General features: G+C 41.0%; 2 protein-coding genes across 4 annotated transcripts; both read left to right on the top strand.

Moving 5' to 3' along the window:
* The first annotated feature begins 604 nt into the window (after positions 1-604).
* znf706 (zinc finger protein 706) lies at positions 605-7,344 on the top strand. Of its 3 annotated transcripts, none has more exons than XM_027022890.3 (3): positions 605-763; positions 2,149-2,290; positions 6,619-7,344. In XM_027022890.3, exons 2-3 carry the CDS (start codon positions 2,156-2,158, stop codon positions 6,712-6,714), a joined length of 231 nt encoding a protein of 76 aa, XP_026878691.1. In that variant the 5' UTR covers positions 605-763; positions 2,149-2,155; the 3' UTR covers positions 6,715-7,344. The 3 variants fall into 3 exon arrangements, with proteins under 3 accessions (XP_026878691.1, XP_081561387.1, XP_026878690.1); XM_081705261.1 differs by having other exon boundaries at positions 612-759; XM_027022889.3 differs by lacking the exon at positions 605-763 and adding an exon at positions 990-1,538.
* Positions 7,345-10,799: 3,455 nt separating this feature from the next.
* Positions 10,800-21,094, top strand: ywhaz (tyrosine 3-monooxygenase/tryptophan 5-monooxygenase activation protein, zeta polypeptide). Its single transcript, XM_027022893.3, has 6 exons — positions 10,800-10,912; positions 12,716-13,019; positions 15,144-15,267; positions 18,029-18,192; positions 18,377-18,472; positions 18,658-21,094. The coding sequence occupies exons 2-6, from the start codon at positions 12,729-12,731 to the stop codon at positions 18,715-18,717; spliced, it is 735 nt and encodes a 244-aa protein (XP_026878694.1). The 5' UTR covers positions 10,800-10,912; positions 12,716-12,728; the 3' UTR covers positions 18,718-21,094.
* Positions 21,095-21,901: the final 807 nt, after the last annotated feature.

Genomic DNA, 21,901 nt, shown 5'->3' with positions numbered 1-21,901 from the left:
TTATGTCATTAGTATACTTATGCTTATTTCCTTTTACAAAATTAAGGTTTAAGATAATGTTGAGTGGCTCGTGTCTTTCTCACCACATTGTTACCTCACTGTCTGTGATGGGCCCTGAAAGGTGTGACATTTTGTCATAATATTAGTTATTTACTGCATACTGAGGTGGAGTATGCAGGACAAAGTATACAAGTATACCATTTCAAACATGATCATGCGCTTAAGAAAGACAACAACAAAAAAAGACACCCACGCTGTAAGAATAAGCAAACCTGTATCTGAAGGAGTATTCAATTTGTTATCAATAATTCAATGTTTTAAGGAGTTGTTACATACTTCTCACTGTGCTATAAGAGGCATCAGCCAGATTTAGCATGCAGTATCATTTAAAAATTACAAATGTACACATACTTTATCCATGCATCGTGGATTTTCTAAGTGGCTAGGGCAGAGGTATTCCGAACACAGTCCTCCACGTCCCAGATCCTACTGGTTTTCCACCCTCCCTTTGCCTACAACGCAGACGTGACGACAAAGTGGCCGACCAGTTACATTAATCATTTAATCAACTTCCAAGTGATTACAAAACCCAGGAGCGGATTTGGATTTGGATTTGAACGGCGCTGGGGTCGGGGAAGGGAATACTAGTCGGGTGTGGGAACTACAGCATAAGGATTGTTGATACCCACACAGCTGTCACAGGAGCAGACACACGGGACTGTAAACTTTACACTGCCGACTGGTTTCCTCTTCGTAAGCGTAGGTGCGTGTTTTTATTTTTAATTTTTTTTGCATTTTTTTAGCTCTGTCTTTTCAATTTAAGCAACTTCACGCTGTCTTTTATGCATATATATATATATATATATATATATATATATATATATATATAGAGAGAGAGAGAGAGAGAGAGAGAGAGAGAGAGAGAGAGAGAGAGAGAGAGAGAGAGGTAATCTTGTCATTTAGATGCTAAATCTGGCTAGTCTGTTAACCTAACAGCTGTCTAACAAGATATGTATCTTAGGTTAGTTAGCTAGCTATTTGCTGTCTATTTGCTTCTGTTCATTTGTCTACCTAACCTAGCGTCAGCTACTTAAACTATCAAAGTTTTTCCAGATGTATTTGTGACATGAAAAGGACGCTGAGATTTTAAAATATATGATCGCTAGCAACACTCCCAAATTAGTGACCTATCTGACTAGCTAGCTAGCTCGACGTCAGCTGTTTAGGACGTCGACGCGATGGTCCCATCTGCTTGAGAAGTTGAGCTAACCATGTTATCTAGCTGTAGTCGCAAACCTTTCATTACAGTTTCATATTTTATATTAAAAAGGCTGTTTGATATACGTCTGTCGCAAACGCTGTCAAAACTGCTAACGCTAGCTGTCCAGCTACTTCTGTTCAAGTATTTACACGCAACAAAAGCCATGCTTTCCAGTAATATGCACTAACAATATGGAGGCCTTATATACGATGGCTGTTCCACTTGGTCGACGTCTTGATATCAAGTTGAAAAGTGATTTTCTGTCTTGCTTCTATATGTAAGTATGGCTACTTGCCCAAGGTAATCCATACGCGCTAACTGCCATCAGAATCCTTGCCTTTAATTTTACTCGAGAATTAAAGATTCCCGAATAAAGGCAAAATGTTACTTCATACCTACTACTACGTGTCAGGGAGAGTATCAAGATGGTTATTTATTTATGTGGTTTTTCTACCAACGATCAGATTTTTTTCCACAAAATCAAAACAAACCAACCCAGTTTTTCTTTTTATCGTCAGCTGTGAATGACTGTAGGAAAAGCAATGCTTTGGTATTTCATTAAGACAGAGAAAGTGCAAACAGCTGTGCACTCTGTACAGGAGGCCGAGTTAAGATGGCTGGTTGAAATATGCCATTAGCAGCCACAGCCTAACTATGTGCTGTGTGTGATAGAAGGGATGTATTGAGAGCAACCTGAAAATGTATAACCTTCGAGACTAGTCCTTCCCAATCCACCCAAATTACACACCTGCTTACTCACAGATTAAGCCTGCTTTGTCCAGCACTACAGCAAGCCCATGCCGGTGTTTTTGACAGCCTGTCACTGTAGTTGTCACACACCCTTTAAATTGTGTGTGGTGTCAAATGGCATGTCTACTCTCTTCCAGAGTCAGCATGGCTCGCGGACACCAGAAGATTCAGTCTCAGCAAAAAAACGCCAAGAAGCAGGCAGAAATCAAGAAGTCTAAGGGCCACGACCAGAAGACGGCAGCGAAAGCCGCCCTGGTGTTCACCTGTGGAGTCTGCAGGGTTAGTTTCAAATGGAGCACTTCATTTTTAACTTAATCTCTCAAACGAAGGTTACTTTTCATTTGATTTGACAGGATACTCCAAAAGTTAATTATGTCATTGACTGACTCACACAGACCACCTAACGAGAGTAGAAATATTGGTAGCACATGCCTAGATCCTCTATTTGGTGCTATTAAAGGGAAATGCCACCAATAGGCACACTTAGATTTCTAATTACTGCAGCTGTACTCTGTACAGCTCAGAGGATGTCTGTAAACCTGGTGTTGTGTTCTTCATAGTATCTGATCAAACACACCAGCTATGAAGTTATAGGCTAAACGTTGTTTGCATATTGTCAGCATTTCTGAGGAAACGAGTCATTAATGTAAAGGGTTAAAGAGCACATCAGATGACACTTTGCAGTGTTTGCCCCACCTCTACTGTACCCTGTTCAGTTCCTTGGCTAGTTAAGAAGCTCTTTGTATAAGGGTATTTTCACACAAGTTTTTTCTGAGGCCAGAACCACTTGCTCTCAGAGTTCAGTATGTTTGTTCAAGTGTGAAATCTGTGTTCAAGACTGGGCATGGATCAGAGAACTGATCTCTGATCAGGACTGGAGTTCACTTCAAGTGAATGGTTTGTGTGTAGAGCCGGTTGCATATAAGGTTGTGTGAATGGTTTATTTTGGAACATGACCTCTTTTTTGTATCACTTCACTTTTCAAGTTTCAAGGTGCTTGGTGTGGTACCGTGTATCCCAAAAAATGCTGTTCTTCACCGCTTGAATGTTTGTGTCCAAGGAACATAACAAAAAGTGTTAAATGGATAAACCTAGTGACTAACATTTTGCAAACCTGCTGAGAGAAAAATGAAAAGAGAAAGGTATGGAGTTATGCAATCAATCCATACTTCAGGTGGAATTCTTCTGTATGAATGCAAACCAGTAATAATGACCTCCTCCCACAACTGAGCTCAGAATCAGTCCTGTGTGCATACTCAAATAATCAGGACAAGTGTGCCATATTCCATAAATTTGGTGTGTTGGAGCTAAAATGTGTAGTGTGGGCAAAACCTACATGAATCTATATGGATTTTCAGATTGTTTATATTGCTAGTAAAATGGGCAGATCAAAAGCATCTGCAGATACTGATACATTTACACCATTTGGTAGATACTCTTATCCAGGCCAATTTACAAACATTCTTTGTAGAATGCATCCTAGCCAGTACAGTAGGTTAGAGTCAAGATACCAATGAACTGGAATTCTGGTGAAATACAGAGATCAATGCTGATGCCTAGAAGTGCAAAACACAGTCAACAATCAACAGCAGTCAGTGGAATAAACAATACCCTGCAGTAAGTACTAGATTCGGTTAGTCAACATAGATGCAGGATCAGTGGTCATTTAAATATTCCACAAATAGATGAGACTTCAGTGTGTGTGTGAAGACTGCAAGGGATTGTGCTGTCCAGACAGCCAGTGGAAGTTCGTTCCACCCTCTGGGAGCAGGACAGAGAATGGTCTCCATGCTTGGTTTCCTATAGTGATGATTATAAACCAATTTGGGGGAGAAAAAAAATAGGATGTCTGCCTGCAGAGCCAATATTTGGTAGCTGGAGATCAGCCTATTAGTATGGTCAACCAGCTGTTCTCCAAACTTAGTTGTGTTACAAAGTGTCCATTGGATTGATGTCCATAAGTTTCTTTATTTCAAGAACCTTGGGAATATGCGGCATATTTCTGGTGTGGTTCTTGTCAGTCCTGTACTGCTCCTTTCTTGAGAGTCTTTTATTGTCCATTATCTCTGTGTCCACGTGCAACATCTCCAGCTGCTGCTGGTATGCTACACCAGGGCATCTCTATTTCCCTCCAAATCCATTACCCCGGTTTTCTCACCCCATGCCAGTCAGCCTGCCACACCCACCTACAGGCTGTAATTTAAATGCTACCAGTTCACCTTCCTTGTATAGAATGGTTTTCTAACTCAAAATCCAAAATCTTTTCTACTTGTTTTTATTTTTAACAAATATTATGTTTTTGATGTTTCCAAAGTGATTTTGGGAAGGGGGTGAAAGACTAAAATTGAAAAATCATCCTTTAAATTCGCTTGTTTTTTGTTTAAAGGCTACTCTGTTCAGGTTGATACGATTTTTTCCACAGTTAGTTCTCAGTACATCTGGTGTGTCCTCCTTTGACCAGTTTGCTGCTGTAATAGCAGAGATCAGTCCGTGTTTAGATATGAACTATCATCATTTCCCTGTAGTGTTGTCACAGAACATTTACAGTCTTTTAAAGATTCCCTTATAAATCTGTGACAGCTGCCCTTGTATGCAGGTGATGGCAGGAATGCAGGCTTTCCCAGAATGCATTTTGTTTATCAGCAAACATCATGCGCCTTAGGTGACGTTTTGAACTGGTAGAGCATTGCCATATCACGTTGTCTGGGTTCCTGTGTTTAACAGTCAGAACGTCTTTGTGCATTAAGGTTTAAAGGCTCTAAAGAAATGTAGCCTGAACCTTAAAATGATAACATTTTAGATTAATGAATTAAAAATATTCTGCATTCTTAAAGCTAGACTGGCTACAGCTCCTAAGATGGCTGCTGAAGGAGAAACATTGAAAAGCCACACCTGTTTAAGATGCTGGCCACTTGGAAGAACTCTTCATGAGTATTATCAGATATACTTGTGTGTAGGGCTTCTGCCACTGTGACATGCTGACATACTGTTACCACTAAAAATGGACAGAATCCCAGCCTCACGATGACTCCTGCTCCTGTTTTTTACCCATGTGGCATATTTGGTGGTGGTGGTGGTGGTGGTGGTGGCGGTGGTGGTCTTTTGATGTTAAACAATGTATCAACATTTAAGGCACCATGGAGATGCATACAAAGTTTACAGAGTTGAGCAAAAAACAACAACAAAATCTTTTTTTTACACTAGGACATGTTCATAATCCATTTTCCAGACAAACAAAAAGATACAAAATTGCTAACAATCTTGGCTTTTCTGGCTACATGTAATGGCAGTAGATGTTTTTATTAATTATTATTCATTAATGTGTTTATTTAAATAACTGTTACTTTAGTATGTACTCTGTAAAGGGAAAAAGCTCTTGAACATGTGCAGGTCAATATTCAAATTTATAACGCAATTTAAACAAGCTATTTGTTTTTAAAATAAATGACTATTTACAAGCTGAAAATTGTAAGTGGTATTGCCCTGTAATAGTGAGAAGTCTTAATTTACTCAAATACCCTGTAATTAGTATAAAAAGACAAATGATGTTACTGATCATTAGAGCATAAATTTGATCCCTGTAGTTTACTGCATGTAAAGGACTGGATCAGACATGCCTAAGTATTTTACAGATGAGATCTTAGAGTTTATAAACCCTGTGATAGCTGTTCTTTAACAGCCTGGGAAGTTTCACTTGTTAGGCATGTAGAATACTGAAGATACCTTTTATACTTGAGGTGGACCAATCAGTGCAGCTTACCTTTAACAGATTTATCAAAGCCCAATAAATAATACACTGTAAATCAGAGATTTAAAATCAGTGCATAAGCACACAATTCTTCCCTTTTATGTTCAAAGTAATTACTGTCATTATGAATTGGTTATTTTTGTTTTCCCAATAGGGAAAAGGCCAATTTAAAAAGATCCCACTCATTAGGTGGCTAATTTCAAGCCTTAAGTTGCTTTTCCACAGCATGGTACTGGCTCAACATGAGTTTTCTCACTTTTTATACCAGAAAAAAATGTATCCAAATAAGTTGTTAATTACATAAGCTATTGTAACACAATACAGAATGGCAACAAAAACTCTAGAGCACTGCTGAACATAAACATTAGCACATAACTATGGCACTAACTAGGAAATGTTACCTTCAACATGTCTCACACAGTATGACGTAGTGTAGTGACTATTCTCTCTGACCAGTCAGTAATCTGCAGTGTTTTCACATATCGCCTGATCTTGAGCAGAACCTCAATTGAGGTGATGCCAAAAAAAAGCACCTGGTACTATACACAACCTGATGGAAAACCAAAAATGTTGAGTAGAGTCAAGCTGAGCTGGACCATTCAGTGGAAAAGGGCCATTAATCTCAAGCTCTTTACAGTCACCGTTACTGTTGGAACCTGTTGGAGTTTTGATGTCTACAAAATTAGATGTTCTGCGTAGGATAATCACTTCACAGCTCTGTTCACTGCAGCAGCTGCAATCACAAACTCCAAAAATATAAACCTGCCAAAATCTCTGAAACAGTCTCCCTTAAACTCTCTTGCATTCTGATGCCCCCAGACACTGTGTAACAAACTGATGTTGTTGTTTCTCACCACAGTCACAAATGCCCGATCCCAAAACCTTCAAGCAGCATTTTGAGAGCAAGCACCCAAAGAGCCCCCTCCCCCCTGAGCTGGAAGGCGTAGAGGCCTAGATGGAGCGCAACAGCCACCGACCCCCACCGTGGAGCGAAGACTGTGGACACTGACCTCGCACCCTGCCCCAATCCCCTCCACTGGTACACTGTTTCAGAATGACTCCTGCCCCAGCAAAAACATCAGATCAATGTATTACCTCAATCTACTTGCAGTTTCACACATGGTCATATTGGGATTTCTTTCTCTTCTTCTGGTGTAGACAGAGGTGACTATAAATGATTGAAATGGTAAATGGTTCAATGTTTTAGGTTTTTTACCCATCTAACCACAGTACTTTATCAATTATTGTACAGTGGGTTTAATAAAAGTACATGTGTGATTTGGTGGTAATGATATAGTTATTTGCTCTGTTGGTTTTGCATAAACAACCTGTGGTAAAGACTGTTTGGTAACAGAGTTTCTGTAATCATGACAGCTATTGGAAAATGTTTATAGGTTGTTTCTCTCCAATCGCTGTATGTAGCCAGGGATAACTGTAATTCTTTATGCTGCAGAAGTTTTAATTATTCACTGAAATGATTTCAGAGATATTTCCTCAATATTTAAAATAATATTCATGCTTCTGTGCCCTGATTTCTGCACCAATGTAATATAACATTTTAATAAAGTTTAACTTTGTTTAAGAATCTGCTCTATTTTTCCCTTTAGGTAGGCTATAGGAAAATGCATTTATTTTTTTCTACCTTAGTGAGAACCCAGCCAATGGACTGCCTTTCAATCCCTTATCATTTAAAATGGTGTGACGCTTAACTGGGTTCACACATTTGTCTACAGGACTTGGGAACAGGAGGCTCAGATTTTTCTGGGACAGCGTTGCTGTGCAGCGTTTCCTTGGCAATAGCCCAGTAGGACATGTTTCATCTACAGTATATGGTCTCTTTCCCCCCCATTTGATCTAGTTGAGTTTCCCAAAAACAGAATACATTTGTCAGAAGTGATGAATAAGATGTTAATTGTTGGGGGGGGGGGTTGTTTGTTTTTGTTTTCTGAGTAAACATTTGTGTAAATGTAAAATAATCATCAGGAACAGTCTAGTACTCTGCTTGCTTTCCTTAGCTGATAAATGTTATATTTAATTTGTCCACAAGGTGGCAGGAATCCAGTTGCTTGCAATTCTGGCACATGCAGAAAGCAGCAGAAGCAGATACCACACAGAGAGCTTTAATATTTTTCTTTCAGGAAAAAAAGGCTCTGATCTATAGCGTGTTTCTAATGTGGCATCTTGGCCTGCATACACATTCGTGCCAGTTCATGCCAGTCTTCCTTGAATTACTGGAATTACAAGCCTGACATTGAGACGAGACATATACAGACTTGCTCATGTCACTGTGCAGACTTAGCCAGTCTACAAATCAGTCCTGAATGGCCCACTCATAGCTTTTGGTTCCACATACCTGTTCTTAATATTCCCATTCCTGTTCTTAATATTCGCTCTTACAGATTTATGGCAGAATCAAGTTCACTTTGGAATGTTTGCATATTTCCAGTTTGATATCCTGGTCCCAGCGGTGCCATAGAAATAAGACTTTAAAATGAATGTAATTTTCAGAAATTGTATTAGTAGGCTAATTAACATACTTGTTACTTCTTCCTTTTTTAGCAGCTGTGTCTCACCAAAAGGAAAAATGGGCTGTGTGTGATTTTATGTTGGGAAATATATAAAACAACTGGGAATTAAAGACAATCAGATGCACTGATGTGCAGTGTTCCTGAACAGGGATGGTAATGCCACAATGGATTTAAATTCTGTCTCAGTAGTTGTAAAATCACATGCAAAAAAGACAAAAGAAAATGATCATGCATGCCTACTTCTGCAGGTAACAAATGTGAGAGTTTAAATTCTGGGGCAAAGTTCTTTATTTTCATCTGTAACAAACAGAATTTTCTGTTTTCAAAATTTTTCTTGTGCTTTTCAACATGATTTTACATATGTGGCAGAGCCATAGACAAGCTGCTAGCATACTAAAGGTTGAAGCCATTGTCTTGGAATAGAGATTTCCCACACAGTCTCTCCGAGTACCATCTTGACACATGGTGTGATGAAATCCTTGCCTTGCAGTCTCGATATCCAAGCAAGACCATTCTGCTAGCTGTAAATGACCTCTAAGCCAACAAATGTATATTGATTCTCTCCTATTCTTAGGAATATGGTTGTGTAATTTTTAGATATGAACATGAACATAATTGCCTCCTTCCCTTGAGCTAAATCTATCCTATAGGAGCCGAGGATCTTCATTTTAACACAATTCTAAAAGTTAAGCTCTGATGTAATATATTTACATAACTCATGACAGAATCAGTGGCATTTCAGCTATGAGCAAATAAAATGATTTGTAAATTAAAATAAATTTGAAATGTTAGGGACATTTAGGGACATGTATGTAGTTCAGAGTGTGCATAGTCTGGAAGGAATCAAATCAGTATCTCTTCAGATAATTTGTATATACAAGTGTGGAAAAATCTTTTCTAGGCTATGCATTTGTTTACCCTTTTTTCATGTAATTACACAGGTAATGTGCTGTACATTATGTTATAGTTTTGACTGGAAGGAAAGCGATATATTAATTCTATTGATAATAAAGCAGTATGTGTAAAATGGGTTATTTCATCAACAATTTGGTCCACAGAGAGAACATGTGACCGTTAAAAAATAGAACACGTCCGCTCCCATGGAGCCTGTGTGGAAGATAATAGAAGCATATCTCAGTGTCCTCTGCTGTAAGTGCTGTACTCTTACTGAGTGCCTCCAGCATAGCAGTCTATCTGACTTGTGCTTTCTCTCCTTGGTTATTATTTACAGTAAAAGGTTTATTTTACTGGTTGTATTGTAATCCATTTGGTAAAATGAGAGCTGCCTTCATTACACTGGAACAACAGAGACAAACACAATCGAGTCTTTGCTGAAGCTGGAAATATGTGGGTTGATGACAATTTACACTGGGCAACAATACTGTACATTTTTATGTCCCGCTATGGGGAATAGGTGGACCTTTATAGTATTTTTACACTGGTTTTGAATGTTTTTAGAATTTTTCACGTATGGTTTCTAAGTGACTGAGCAAATAACTGTCATATTAAGTATATATTACTTATTCATAACTTGAGAGAGCTTATTAGATTCTAATTACTGCAGTACATCTGTGACATGCAATGTTTTCTTCAAATATGAAATTATTTTTGAACAAAGACCGAGGATCAGTTCATGCTAAAAAAATGTCATATTGCATAAGGATAACCTGTAATGGTGCTTTGCATAAATTACAATGTCAGTATCTTCTCAGACAGACTGTATCACATCAGAACCTTCCCATCCATGTCATACGTAAAGGAAATTACCTGTGTGGCTGGCCAGCAGCCCTGTGGGACTGGAAGGAAGAGGCTCCTGTTTTTAGAATGTTTTCAGACCACGCAACATCCTTGTTGAAGACAGAGAGAAAGAGAGAGCGAGAGCTACTGTGTCAGCTGGGCTGAATCATATTTTACTCCCCTTCCTTTAGCAAACCTACTCTTTCCTTCCTGCAGATCACTCACTCTATGTGACGAAGAGCCACAATGAGCCAGCCGTGCTTGTATCAGATTTATGGTGTATGCTTGTTTAAAGTTACCGCTTTGTGCTATACTACAATTTCTGTTGCAATCATACTGCTTATACGCACGCACGCACACACAGACACAAAAGGAAAACCGGGCGGATCTTTCAATCTGGTAATGTGTGTCATGGACAGTTAGTTCATTCATATATGCATATTTAGAAATGAATCACGTCCCGCAACATTCAGTGCCCTAGAAAAGTTCTGCGGGGTTACAATTGTACGGTCTTGTCTCTGAAATCCCGCTTTATTGGTCCCAACACTTGAAACATGACGGTCAAGTAAAACAATCGCTGGCTCTTGCGATGCACCCTATTCATCGCCACTCGGTAAAGAAATATGTCGATGTAATATGTTACATTATTAATAAATTAAGGGCGGTATAAATGAGAATCCCGTGGTCGTGACGGACGCTTCTCGAGTAATCGAACGCGCGCCAATCAACAGAAGCGTTGCCATGGTAAGCTTTGACGTCAGTACTCCCAACCCACTCCCTGCTCCAAGAAGTTGTGAGTGGGTGGGAAACCCCGTGGATCTCCGCGGGTCGAGTACTGGCAACTGTGTCAGCTGTGCAGCAGGAACGGCAAGTGACACCCGGCTGAAGGTTGGCAAGTTGTCTCAATTTCAACTATTTTCAGCGCAACGGGGAGGGGGGTCTTTTGTTTCTCACTGCCTTCGTTTACCCAGGTTGTTTGTAGCTGGAACGGCGTCCGCGCATTCTGTATAACACTTATAGTGTTCGGCATGCCAGTGATGGACCCGGAGCTTTTGTGTGAACCTGCCTTTGCGTATCCGAACAATAACGTTATCTAGCTCGCTGTCGGAGAGAGAAAACGTTCAGGGCATTCATTCGTTCGTTTTCCCGGTTTGGTTTTGAAGGGTTTGTTGCTTTGTGATTCGTCAGTTTCATTGTAATTCAAGTGCAAATTGGTAGCTAGCGGTTAGGAACTTGCAAGACAACGGAAGGATGCGTGTGTCTTTCAAACTAAACCTCTCACATAACGGACAGCAAACTGATAGGAATTAGCTTGCTAGGTTAGTTAGCTTACCTAGTATTTTCACATAGTTGACGTATAATATCTAGTTTAACTGGAGGATCAGCATTGTTTCCGTCTGAGTATTTCTCGTCTGTGACAGTATCTTAACTAATTAACGTAAGGTTAGCTAATGCTAGCTAGCCTAGCTTACCTCTCTAGTAACCCAATGGATTTGCCCACACATTTCGACAATTGTTTCATTTTCACACTTGTCCGTTTGCTATCTAGTTCGAATGCCTGTTCATTCGATTGTTATTACGACGAAAAAAATGTTCTTCAACAATTTGGTTATCTAGCAGAAAGAGATAAGATAGCTGGTTGGATGGACCAGGTAGAGCGCCCCCGACCTACTTAAAATGGAGACGAGCCTGTGCCCGTTGGTTTCGGTTTGCAAAGCGTTAATTTCCGGCTCCGCCCTGCCCTCGGGGTCACTTGCGCTCTCGATCACGCAGGTAACGCGTGGGCTGGGCGTGGCAGGCGACGTCATACCCGCATATTCCTGCGCGCCATTTTACCCTTGGTTTTGACGCGCGGTGCTTTAGCTAATTAATTAGTTTTTGGATTTTTTTGGCAGCAATAGTTGTTATTCTTAATTGAGATAGTAGATGGAATTTGATATCGCCGATATACACGGTTTTCTACGTAGGACCCTGTCCTTAACCGCGAAAACAAACTTACCCTAATGGAGGATGCCGCCGCTATAGAATAATTTTGAAGTGGGATTTTTCTTATTAATCGCAGTCTTTATTTTCGTAGGTTGGAGTCCTCGGCCTCGGTCTGGCCCAATTTATTAGTAATTCTCATCTTGATCAAATTTCTACAAATTTTTATAATGTCCGAAAAACCTAGCCTACGTAATTGTTTGCTGATACTCTAATGGTTTAAAAATAAATGGTTGGACTTCCGTGTTTTTATTTAAATTAGATGGTCTCCGTGTCGGCCATCGCAAGCTGTGGCGGCCTATGTAGTTTGCATAAGCAAGCACAAAGGCGTGTTCGTGCTGCCGACAAGCAGTCGGAGTTCAGTGCGAATTAAGTCATTTTCCCAATGCAAGCTTTACTTCATGTGCTGTAGCACCAACTCTTGGCTTCCCTATGTGCTATACCGCCCCCTTGAACCCTCTTCACTTTACTGTATTGAGGAACTATTGACAGTTATCAGAGCTTGTAGTGAATGGTTTGTCCTTCAAGATTTGAAAACTGGGATAACTTCTTACAATCATGTGCCAAAGGAAACACACAATGTGTAATACATTGCTCAGACATTATTTCTGAGACTAAATTTCATGGATAATTTATATATGTGTTTTGTGTTATCATGGCTTCCATCCAGTAAACATTTTGTGTGTGCCTGTTCACTCATCTATTCAGAAAGCGAGCAGATATGGAGAAGAATCAGGACGTTCAGAAGGCTAAGCTGGCGGAGCAGGCGGAACGTTACGATGACATGGCCGCCTGCATGAAGACAGTGACGGAGGTTGGTGATGAGCTGACAGACGAGGAGAGGAACCTGCTCTCTGTGGCCTACAAGAACGTGGTGGGTGCACGCCGCTCAGCCTGGAGGGTCATCTCCAGCATTGAGCAGAAATCAGAGGCCAGTGACAAGAAGCAGATGGCCAAGGAATACCGTGAGAAGATTGAGGGCGAGCTGCAGTCCATCTGCAACGATGTGCTGGTGAGTGTGGGACACTGCTGAGATCCTGCCAGTGGGGTCACAGCCAGGCAATATGCTTTGCCTTCAGTTCTATTTTCAAGTACCAAATCTCAAGTATTCGTTGAAATGAGTATTGATTCTGAGTTTGCTGTTGTAGTTGCTGTATGTTTATGTGCACATGTTTTGTTCTCCTAATCTCTCATTTTCCAGCACTGCAATTGTTATCTGAGTACTTTAGTATTGAGTCTCATACCAGGCATCATGTCCAACTGATAAGTTAATCACTCTGGATAGAAGCTTCTGCCAAATGCTGTACATATAATTCAGTCTTGGTATCAGTACATCTAAACGGATGACTGTAGTGCATTGCTGTAACCAGGGTGGGACTGTATGTTGTGAGTCTGTTGTCATTGCAATGTGAAGCATTTCAGATACTGTGACTGTTTCACGGTCACCTGAGTTATCTGGACCAAAGTCTTTGTGTAGTGAACTATTTTCACTCTGGAGAGCTACTTTCTGTGGCTGGTAGTGAGTCCTGTCCTTCACCAACCCTGAGCACAGACCAGAGCCAAATCCCCAGCAGAGCTTGTTGCCTCCTAAAAGCCACTAAGGCCAGTCTTCCGCTGTAGCTGCACTGGACCCCAGGCACAATGATGTACCATCCACCTAGGCCAAATGTTGGGACCTGTGGATTATAACCCATCCTGCCTGTTGAGATTGGAGATACAAGGAGACAAACATTTGAACATAGAAGAATAAATCTTCTATAAATAATAAACCAAATTATAGAGAAAATGGTACTATCTGTTGCAAAGAAGGGCCATATGGCTATCTATCCATGTGATAAAACAGGGGGTGTGTGTGCACGTGTGTATATATAAACGATTCCGTCGTTGCTGGCTTACAGAGACCATGCTAATGGTTTCTGTCAGCTAACCATATGCCAGATTTGATACCTTTTACATTAAAATGCTCATTTTTACAGTATTTACAGTTGCCTTACTTATTTGTGTACACATAAAAATAATTACTTTTAAGTCATTTTAATATTGTAGAACGTGTAACTCAAGTACTAAAATCAATTAATGGGAGTAGACTAGTTTTTCTGTGTAAGCAGAAAAAAGTTGTTAAATATTGTATAATACATAGAAGAAACTGTTGAAGAATCAGTGTGCCAGATACCAGATTTATTTGCTTTTTACCAAAAAGGTTTTTTTGTTGTTGTTGCAAGGGCTCGATTAATTATTCAATCTTTTATGTATTTTAATAATCATTGAGAAAAAAGATAAAAGAAATAGCGGTGCGTTGTTCTGTTCTGTGGGCTTCCTGATGGGCGGTGTGTGTGATTACAACATGCATAGCCGCCTGCAGTTTTGTTCTGAGCAGTACAGCCGTGCCACCAGCATCACCTCTCTCTTACATAAGCATGCAGGTAATGCCCACCTGAGGTCTGAGGTAAGCCAGTACAGAGAAATCAGCACCACTCACATTGGTGGGCTAAGAACTGATTGTGTGTGTGGGCACGCGAATGTGACTGAGCTTTAAGCTTCCTACAGCAGCAGTCTACGAAGCCTGTGTGTTTACAGAGTCTTTTGTAGTTTGTGTAGAGTGCCATCTCTGTACATCATAACAGATGTAATAAAAACTGTTTGCGCATGTACCCAGTTGAGGTTTATTCACTTCATAGATGGGCCGTAAAAATGGTTTCTTGTGATGTCCTGATTACTTGAATCGGGAATGTATTAAAGTCCTTTGGCAATTCACAGCTTTTGTTTCACACTGCGCATACAGCAAACTATTCTATTTTGTTGTGCATGTGTTTGTGTCCCACAAACAAAAGAGCATTAGCAATGGCCCTTTATTGTTGTTTGTTAGTCCAACCCACTGTGTTATCTGAGTTCAGTGCCCGCCGATTTGTTGTGTGAGGGCTACGGTGGAGGATGGTGGGTGAAAGCTCAAGTACAAATGGAACAGTGATGCCACCTTCCCCCTCAGTCTTTTTCAAAAGCGGGGGCAGAACCTCACGCAAGCCTGCCCTCATAGTGGAGGAGCAGGTGTGGTCTGTGGCTGGTATGCTCCGAAAGGACTACAGAGAGGACTCTGCAAAAGCAGGTTCCAAGGGCTAAAATGTGTGTCTGTGTGCAGCATCTCCTGGATAAGTTCCTGATCCGCAACACATCTCCAGCAGAGAGCAGAGTGTTCTACCTGAAAATGAAGGGAGACTACTATCGTTACCTGGCAGAGGTTGCCACGGGTGAAGCAAAGACCAGTGAGTATCTGGTGGTGCAGTTTCCTTTCCTTCCTCTGATCACCAGACATTGCTCTCAATCTTCTGAAGTATCACGTGTAATCAGGACACGCACGGCTGTGTTCACTGGATTTTTCAGCATAGTTACTTTATGCTTGTTGTCATACCAGTAAACACTGGTGCTGGCTGGCAAGTGTTGGCTCGTTTCTTGGGTGGGGAGGGACAGGAGTAGGGTTACCGACATTATACAAGTTTCAAATGGCTGAGTCATTCGTTTTGCGCTATTGTGCAACAATAATGTACAATAATGTAATAGTGTGAGTTTGGAAGTGGAGCCTGTGAGGGTGCTGCAGCTGTGCATGTGTTAAAGCAGTAGACAGCCGCCCTCCACTCCTCTTGTAGGGTTTCCGGTGCCCTGGGTAGCTAACTCTGATACACATGGGTGAACACACACCCACACCTACACACACAGACATGTTGTGTCATAGTTTTCTGCTGGTTGAGTCGGCGTTATTGTAACATGTCTTAGCTTGTGCATCCACACCCAAGGCTGAGGGAACAAGGGGTCAAGTGGCTAGACGGGGGTGTTGGTGTATTTAGTGAGCGGGAACAGCCTTTTGGTGGGACAACTGCCACCTTGAGCTGCAGTGTTCCACTGTGTATTAATGGGCCTGTTTATGCCCAGTCTGATCTGCTCGAGGAAAGGTGGTGTTCACTGGGTTCTAAAACTCTGCTTATCTGACCTGGTTTCTCAGCTCTGCACAGCACCCACATATGATTAAGTATTATGTAAATGTGAGTTAGAGGGAATGAGAGAGATTAGACATCTGCTGAGTCAAATGCTCAGTTCGACAGATACTGGATCTTGAAATGTACGATCTTTAATCGTATGTTACCTGGTTTGCTTGTAAAAGAGATAAAAATGGTCATATAAACAGCTTCTACTATGCATTTCAAATCCAAAGCCGCAGGTAGGCAGGTTCTTACGAGAAGTGTGGTCTTGTCACCAGTATCACCAGTCGCAGCAGTCAGATTAGGAGTGTTTATTCCGACAGCAGTTGAGAAAATGTGCGATTACCCTGGTGTAAATGGCCCCGGGTGCTGTATCTCCCTCTCAGGAGGTAACAGCAGAGATGTGGTCAGGCTGTGTCCAGTGCAGTCATTTGATTGGTTAGCGAGTTAACTCTGGGCTCATTTTAAGGTAGCACCTAATTCAGTTGGGCTCTGAGTACCTTTAATCCAGCTAGTTTGGTCATCTGTGAATTCATCTTTGTTGGATAAGGTATGTCATAATTTCTTTTACTTTTTGATGCATTATTGCTGCAGTTCTGATAAAGGCTAGAATGTTTTTGCTGCAGCATCCAAGTCATCTAGTTTTATGATAGACTGCGGTCAGACATGTTCAGCTTTCTAATTCAGTCTCACTGCCGGTGTGACCATCTCGTACATGGGGAACCCAATAGAATCACGCGACTGGTGTCTGAAGCCTTTTCTGTATTGTAAAGATCAGTATGCTTCACTTCATCAGTGATGACTCCCGATCTGAAGCAAACCTTCAGCACTTTGTCACTTTTGATTTTGAGAAGCACTAGTGATATCCTAAATATATATATTTTTTAAAAACTGTGTACAACACCAATATAAATATATTTCAGTATAGATCAGCTATTCCTAGATAAGTTGTTGTTTTAGAGCAAATTATGCAAATGTTTTAGTTTTATAAGGCAATACTGGTTGTTGGCCAATATATATGTGTGCATTCAAAAATCTGACTGTAATGCAAGTTCATTAAGTGCCTTTTTTATGTTAGACCAGAGGGAGATGCACAGCCTTCCATTCTAGGTCTGCTAGTGTGCATCCACACATTGGCTTGTTGTGGATCTGTGCTGAAGGGCTTTGTCCCTGTGTGGGTAAAGCTCAGAGACTGAAAGAACTGATGGTGTGATGTTAAAAGGCAAAAGAGGGACAAGGCGTTTCTCCATTTCTGAGGAACTGGCACTCCCGCACGGCACATGTTAACGTCTGAGATGTATATAACACACAAACTCATCTTATGAGCTCATGCCACAGTACAGGATGTGTTCTCACCTATGTAAATGCTAACCATAGAGCCACTGAACCACGCTCAGTAGGCCTCGTACAAGGTGGAGGAATTTGAAAAGGTTCAGGACAAAGACACAGAAGCGTGTCTTTAGGTTAAGAAAGGCCATGAAAGAACCAAGCTCCCAGAGCATGTTGTTTAACCCATATCCTGGGTTGGGTGTTGATGCAGTGAGACAGCCCTGTTGGTCTACTTTCGCTGTACCAGAGTGTGAAGTGGTACAGCTACTCTAACAAACCGACAAGGTTATGAGGAGCTTGAAGTGCTTGGGTTTATGGATGTGGGGGGAGGGGTATGTTTCTGAGCATTACAGTGTAGGAATTCATGCATGAATAGAGGCAAACCAATGAGTCATAGGACAGGAAACCACAACACACCAACCCTACATCCTCCACAAAACCCAGTGATGGATTGGTGTAGGGTAACTACATATGACCTTGAAGTCTCTAGAATGTTTTCTTTACAATAACACCAACTCGTTTGGCTTGTTAAGTTACTTTTCTGCAACAATCTAAAGCAAATTGTCAACATGTGTCTGTTAGATCAGCGTGCCCCAAGTCAGTGGTCTGAGTGACATTTATAACTCGTGTCTTGTCTTAAAGAATTAATCAGTCATATTTGCTGTTTGGAGATTGTCTTTAGGATTTCTTTGATCTTTCTTCTTTATGATTTTCTCCCCAGATATCATTTCACAATCCCGGGAAGCTTACCAGGCTGCCTTTGACATCAGCAGGGAAGAAATGCAGCCCACTCACCCAATTCGCCTCGGTCTTGCACTCAACTTCTCTGTCTTTTACTATGAAATCCAGAACTCACCCGTACAGGCCTGCGAGCTCGCCAAGAAGGTAAGGGGGTCCCACACTCTGCCACAAGGCCAGGGCTCGGGTCGGTCACCATTCTGGTTATGCTTGCACAGTTATAGTGGCACACTGTCTCTTTAATTTTACGGCTTTCTGGGTGTAAAACTTACATTTCTGTTTGGGTTGTTTTTATTTTTGTTTTTTTGTTGTTTTGTTTTTTTCCCTTCAGGCTTTCGATGATGCGATTGCTGAGCTGGACCAGCTAACTGAAGACTCGTACAAAGACAGCACTCTGATCATGCAGCTACTGAGAGACAATCTCACAGTGAGTGGGGATTTTGGGGGGTTTTTGTTTTCTGTTTTTGTTGGGGGTTTTTTTTGTTTGTTTGTTTTTTTTTATCCTTTTGCGCTTCTGCTTCCTTGCGTGTGGCTTGGCGGAATATATTGGTCTGTGTTTGTGTGAGGTGGCGTGCGTGTGTGTGTGAAGCTGTTTCTCTCGCTCGTTTGCAGCTGTGGACCTCGGACAATCCTGGAGAAGCCGAAGAAACAGAAGAGGGCAAGGAAAACTAACGTGACTGCCCATCGCTCCGGTCGGCTCTTCAGGAGCGCGGAGAGACCCACTCTCTTCTACTCTTCACCAGCCTCTGCCATGTGTGTGTATGGAGGTGTGTTTGTGTGTTAGTGTGTGCTTGAAGGGTATGTACGTGTTGTGTTTTGCAGGGCAGGGCATGGGGAAGGGGTCAATCTGGAGAACTCATCGGTCCTCTAGAACAAAATAGAGGCAAGGGTGGATTATAGAGAATCGGTTGTATGTGTGCTTCATACCTTCATGAAAACATTAGAGTCTGGTTGATGCATCTGTTTACCAACAAGCCAACATGAAACTATACGTGTGTGTGAGAGAGCCAGAGAGCGAGCGCAATGGAGAGCTTGTTTAGGGGAAGTGTTTAGAAATTGGGCCGGCATGGGCTTTATACTTCAACTTTGTTCTTTCTTAAGTCAAAGGAAATACACCAAACTTCTGTGTAGGAGAGGATGTCTCTGGCGAAGGACAGAGACGGATGAGTTTTGCTCCCCTTTCCCCTGGTTTGTTTCTCTATATGGTGCCCAACACCTTTCTCCCTCCTGCCATGGGGTACAAGGTTAAAGCACATCTGACATTGAGAGCCTGAGGCATTTTGCTTAAACTGCAACTCTGATCTTTTTCAGCAGAGCAGTACGTTTTTCATGGGCTTGCTTATGTAGTTACTGTTTAGGTTTTTGTTTTTTGGTCTTTTTATACTCAGCTAGAATGCATGTGGCTAATGACAGTTAACCAGGGTAAATGGAGGTTGTTGCTACAGTTGTCTTAATTTTCATACGGAACACCGAGCATAATTGTTCATTCTTACTGGGGTGGGACATAATTTCAGTGAAATAAAAAAATGTTAAAAAAAAAAAAAAAAAAAAAAAAAAAAGAATGTTCAGCGTCTTCTGTTCTCTTCGTTTCACTGGGTTTTTAATGAACCTTGAGCATTTTCCAGAATTCAGTAAAGCACATGGCACGTTATGTAATTTATACATAATGCAGAATTCTGTAATGTATACATTTTGAATTTGCTATTTAAGCATATTGGCTGGCATAGGGCATTGAAAACAAAAGTTTTAAAATGCTGTACTATTAATAGCAAAAAAATGTTAGAAATGGCTTCTCCTCTGCCTGTGGGTTTGTAGCAGTACATACACCTGATTTGACTTTTTGGAAGCACTTAATAAGATGTCATGTATATTACAAAATGGGAAATGCCCCAGAAGAGACTTGAGTGTTAAGTTAACCCAAGGTTGTATTTAATCTTTATCTGGCTGTGTGCTATCCATTAATTAATTACAGGATCTATATTTGCAAACAAGTTTCTGTGGGAAGAGGCCAGTAGCCTTCTGAGGGTTGTCACCCTTTTGCCACACCCCCCTCCCCCAACAAGAACAGGAAGTGGGTGGTATGATCTCAGAGGAATGGTAGCTGCAATCAGTTACTAAGCATGTGCAAAGACTTATGAGCCTTGCACTAGTTTTAGCACTATGAGTAGTATTCCCTCTAGATTGGGGGCTTAGGAGTCAGGTCATATTTGAGGGTAGTTCAGTAAAAGGCCTTATTTGAGAAGTTAACTGCTGTTCCGTTGTGGGTTTTTAAGACGTCAGCTGCTCAGCCAGTGTGGGTTTTTGTACGTTAGGTGTTCTGATAGCATAACCTTTTGGGGGTTCTAAAATAAGATTTTTTATATAAATCTTGGTCATTTAGTTTGAATGGGACTCCTACATATGCATTTTGCACTAAATACATACAGATAGTGTCTGCTGCTAATCAAAAATAAGTGAATGTCAGAACATCCCTTTTAAAATGTTTGCCGCTATGTTCGGGTGAGTCTGCAGTCCCCTAAGCAATATATCTCCGTCTCCTAGCAGACAAGTAGTATCCAGCTACTCTAACTGGAATGCCTCACATGGTGGGGTGAGCTATGAGTGCTTAGAGCCAGGAAGGAGCAGAACATTCTGAATGATTCACAAACCTGACGTGAAGAGCGATTAAACTAAACTGGGTTTGGTGCCAATTGTGAATTGCATTTGAAAGTGCTTTAGGCTTAATCTGGGACTAGGAAACGAACCCAAAGAGTTCCTGATGAAATTTTTAATAAAGGAAAAATCATTTGTAATCCCCATAGCTGTTATGATGGAATGTTTCTGCCTTTTTTGGTATTGTTAAAAGGTCTGCTCATTTACTCGCCTTCCCAGACACATGCATCATTCTTGGTTTAGCATTGAATAATCCTCGATCATTCCAACTGCAGAATAGTTCATTTCACCAAAATAATTCCTGCTGTTGTTTCTCACCGGCTATGTTCTGTTCCTGTATGTCTCTGAAGATTAAACCCTGTTAAGACATGCAAGTGTCCTGATAGGTGGGCTTGTCTACCTGTTCTGAATATCATTTTTCTGAGACATCTTGCACACACTATTAATGGACAGATTCAGGCACACAGTAATCCATGTACTCAGGTGTGGCACCCTAAATAGACAACATTCATTATTGTAAACAGTGAGTCAGAAAGTGGCTGATTGTGACGGAGTATTTGACATGACTCAGAAGAAATGCATGTATTTTTACAAGTCTTGACTAATACTCAGTCTATTAGTCCTCTGTTCTTTTTTGCTAAGTCTGTGCCTCCCCCTAATGGTGAACACGGTGGGATAAATAAATCATTGGACATGATGGAAAGACCTGTGTTGCTACACCAAAGAAACACAACGCCATGGACACTCTAGTCATGAAGGTCAATGATTTAAACCTCTGTTCACTACCGGCGGACGTGTCACCCATCCAAGAAGAAAACTTGTGATCACTGATTTACACTAACTTTAAATTATACCTCTTAAACAAAAGTGGAACTTCTCGGCATGTTAAAGTAACTTATTTTGGTTATTATAGACAATAAAGAAACAGTAAGGTGTTCTTCGGTTACAAGGCTGAATACTAGAAGTTCACTTCACTTCAGGGATCTTTCACATATTGGACAAAAAAAAATAATTGTCTTTTCATTGTAACAGGAAAGCAGATATTTAACATCTATACGGCATGCAATGTAAGGTGAAGAGAGGTCTCAAAAAAAAAACATCGTTATGTCTGCGTCAGCGTTACGATAGACTGAAGATCAAACACTAGGGAAATAATATTCTTACAGTTCCACCAACATTTTGTGCAACTCATACCAGCGCTTTT

Source organism: Electrophorus electricus, chromosome 2, assembly GCF_041902795.1.
Source record: "Electrophorus electricus isolate QZ-2024a chromosome 2, ASM4190279v1, whole genome shotgun sequence".
In the NCBI taxonomy this organism is placed as follows: Eukaryota; Metazoa; Chordata; class Actinopteri; order Gymnotiformes; family Gymnotidae; genus Electrophorus; species Electrophorus electricus.
Note: the sequence above shows the minus strand (reverse complement) of the source record. Positions and strands in the feature narration are given on the sequence as shown.

Excerpts from the sequence above, each read along its gene's own strand:
- znf706 (XM_027022889.3), top strand. The coding sequence starts at position 1,453 with ATGGAGGCCTTATATACGATGGCTGTTCCACTTGGTCGACGTCTTGAT. Across the intron at positions 1,539-2,148 it reads TTTCTGTCTTGCTTCTATAT|AGTCAGCATGGCTCGCGGAC; the intron begins GTAAGTATGGCT and ends ACTCTCTTCCAG. Across the intron at positions 2,291-6,618 it reads TCACCTGTGGAGTCTGCAGG|TCACAAATGCCCGATCCCAA; the intron begins GTTAGTTTCAAA and ends TTCTCACCACAG.
- ywhaz (XM_027022893.3), top strand. The coding sequence starts at position 12,729 with ATGGAGAAGAATCAGGACGTTCAGAAGGCTAAGCTGGCGGAGCAGGCG. Across the intron at positions 13,020-15,143 it reads CCATCTGCAACGATGTGCTG|CATCTCCTGGATAAGTTCCT; the intron begins GTGAGTGTGGGA and ends GTCTGTGTGCAG. Across the intron at positions 15,268-18,028 it reads CACGGGTGAAGCAAAGACCA|ATATCATTTCACAATCCCGG; the intron begins GTGAGTATCTGG and ends TTTTCTCCCCAG.